Here is a 2810-nt window from a genome sequence, read left to right on the forward strand (position 1 = left end):
ATTAAATCGTTCTACATGTTTAACGTTGAAGTAATATCGGTTTTATATGATATTAATTTACTTTATCTATATTAAATCGTTCTACATGTTTAACGTTGAAGTAATATCGGTTTTATATGATATTAATTTACTTTATCTATATTAAATCGTTCTACATGTTTAACGTTGAAGTAATATCGGTTTTATATGATATTAATTTACTTTATCTATATTAAATCGTTCTACATGTTTAACGTTGAAGTAATATCGGTTTTATATGTTATTAATATCCTCTCTGACTTGTCTTAGATTTTCTTCATGATCCAGTAGAACAGAAAATATTTTTTATTGTGATTTCCATTAGTGCACTAAGCTGATTATATCACTCATACCGAAAGGTTTTTCTTGTAACTCAATAACTTCGTTTTTCTTATGTCCGAACTGTTCTGTCAGAAGTAATGGAGTTTAGATTAATGATTATAGAATTATAGATGGCAGCATCATCGTTTGTCGACTAGCATAATAAATGACATACTATGAGCTCCTCATGAATAAAACATCACCACGGATCGTTCTGTTTCACAAAGATCAAATATGAACAACAAAAGGGGCGACGTCTGAAACAACGACGCGATCAGATGTTATTTCTGTTAGAAGTTAATGCATTTATTTTCAAAAAGGCGATCGTGCATGAATTCCCTTCCCGTCTGTGATTATTGAGGTCATTGCTATAGCAACCATTATATAACAATAATGTATTAAGAATTGTTTTCGAACACACAGAAGTCAGAAAAAAATTTTACCGGAAAAAAGCTTTATTATTAACTTAAAAAATAAACATTCATTCAGGTTGTTGTTGTAGTAATCTAACTTGATTTTTATTTTTTTAAATTCTGATCCACAGCTCTTCGTTCTCTTAAATTTTTAGAACGGATTATTCAAACATTTTTAGGCCTTAACTGTGAATATTTTAATTTTTTACGCGATCAATGTTTTCAACAAAATCGCGTCAGTCAAATTCTGTAATGAATAATTTTTATTTGAGTACGAACTACAAAACTAGTGCCCTCTCTCGGTGGTCTAGTTTAATAATTAACCATGTTTAAAATTTCATTGAGAGGAAAACTCCCCGAATATTGCTAGTTGATGGGGCGAGTAACATTAAACACATTGTATATTTGTATTTGAAATAATAATTCATAAATATGAAACACTATTTTTATAACAACTTTATTTTCCAGTATTTGCTTTACATTTTAGGGTAATACGTCACTCACAGTCGGATGGTAAATCGTGACGTAGTATTTTATTGAGATGGTGGAATTTTAAAAATGGCGTTTTAGATGCCACTAGGAAATTAATAGTTGAGCTTTTTATTTAATTTTGTAATGAATTTTAGGCCTCAAATGTCAGAATACACAAAAAGAATTTAATAAGTTTAAGAGAAACTACTTTCTCGAAATGGAATTTCAATATTAAAATCAACCGTGTCGTTAGAAGAATTACTGTAATTATTCAAATTAAGACCATAAAAGATGAAAGGTAGCGGAGAATATATATTTAAACTAGTAAAATAAACTAGTATACTACGGAAATAAGAGCTGAACGACAAGTATTATTTAATGGATTTAGAACAAAGCTCTCAGTGTGAATAATAATAACATTTACTTTGACGAGAATGCGACGTAATGGTGTAAGATCTATTCATAGAAATAGTTTGCGCGGTGCTTTGATAGATGGCGCTACGGAGCGTAAAGTGAAAGTGCCTGAACAATTTTCGGGTCTTTCTTTGATCCTTCTCTAAACTCCTCAATAGATAGCTGGTTGTCATTGTTCTGAAAGGAATGTAACAGGCAGTAGTTACACCAGCTTTATACAAATATGGTTCATATTAACTCACAAATAATGAGACTTTTGAAATTAACAAACGTACAAGTAAAAATTAGTGAACTGTCAGTTGTAAGACGCTATTGTAGGATCGCTTCCTGCTTTAATAGTATTTAATTTAGCACTTCATTGAAGATTCTTGGATGAATCCAAACGGATTTCGGGTATGTCACTAAGCACGAGGTACAGCCATATCCAGGTTTGAAACTTGTAGAGTTTATATATTTTTTTCTCAATTGAATTGATTGATGTTAGTGAAAGTCTTGGAAGTCATCACTAAAAGTTGACTGAAGGCTTGGGACCAAAATACGTGTGGCGGAGGAAGACAAAGAAAACGTTTGATTTAATCATTGTGAATGTCGTGTGTATACTACAGAAAAACCAGTGGGGCATCTGCCCCTCTTACCCCCGTCTATGGATGAAAGTAAGACTAGTTTGGAACAATTTCAATATCTCCACAAATATCTACAGTGAAAAAAAATCACATCTTCTGATTTTGTTAAATCCCAGTTTTTGAAACCAACTCCGTGGATGAAAGTAAGACTAGTTTGGAACAATTTCAATATCTCCACAAATATCTACAGTGAAAAAAAAATCACATCTTCTGATTTTGTTAAATCCCAGTTTTTGAAACCAACTCCGGAAACTCATATTCTAAATATTTGGTGTCATTGAGACATTTTAATTTTGAAACCTTGTTATTTTGGGCTTATTTGTTTGAAAAACAGGTCATCACAAAGGTTTGTTTGACTCGGGTATTCACACAAGGATTATTTGCCGTCTCTAACTTACAACGCCCACCGCCAACTTTTGGGCTTATCTTTGCCACTAAAAGAGAGAACATGTTCGGTGATGGGTTTCGAACCTCCGACCCTCAGATTGCTAGTCCAGCGCCCTAACCATCAAGCCATACCAGACTCAAGAAAGAAATCAAATGACATGTT

At 32.4% G+C, this 2810-nt stretch overlaps 1 protein-coding gene across 1 annotated transcript in view; it reads right to left on the bottom strand.

The window, feature by feature from the left end:
- Positions 1-1192: 1192 nt before the first annotated feature.
- LOC106476748 (frequenin-1-like) overlaps positions 1193-2810 on the bottom strand; it is a gene marked incomplete at its 5' end in the record, with an annotated part of 12204 nt that continues 10586 nt past the window's right edge. The window contains one exon of the mRNA XM_013937380.2: positions 1193-1814. Coding sequence (XP_013792834.2) covers positions 1722-1814 — 93 coding nt within the window. The remainder of the gene's footprint in view (positions 1815-2810) is intronic.

This window comes from Limulus polyphemus, unplaced genomic scaffold, assembly GCF_000517525.1.
Source record: "Limulus polyphemus unplaced genomic scaffold, Limulus_polyphemus-2.1.2 Scaffold11450, whole genome shotgun sequence".
NCBI classification, from domain to species: domain Eukaryota; kingdom Metazoa; phylum Arthropoda; class Merostomata; order Xiphosura; family Limulidae; genus Limulus; species Limulus polyphemus.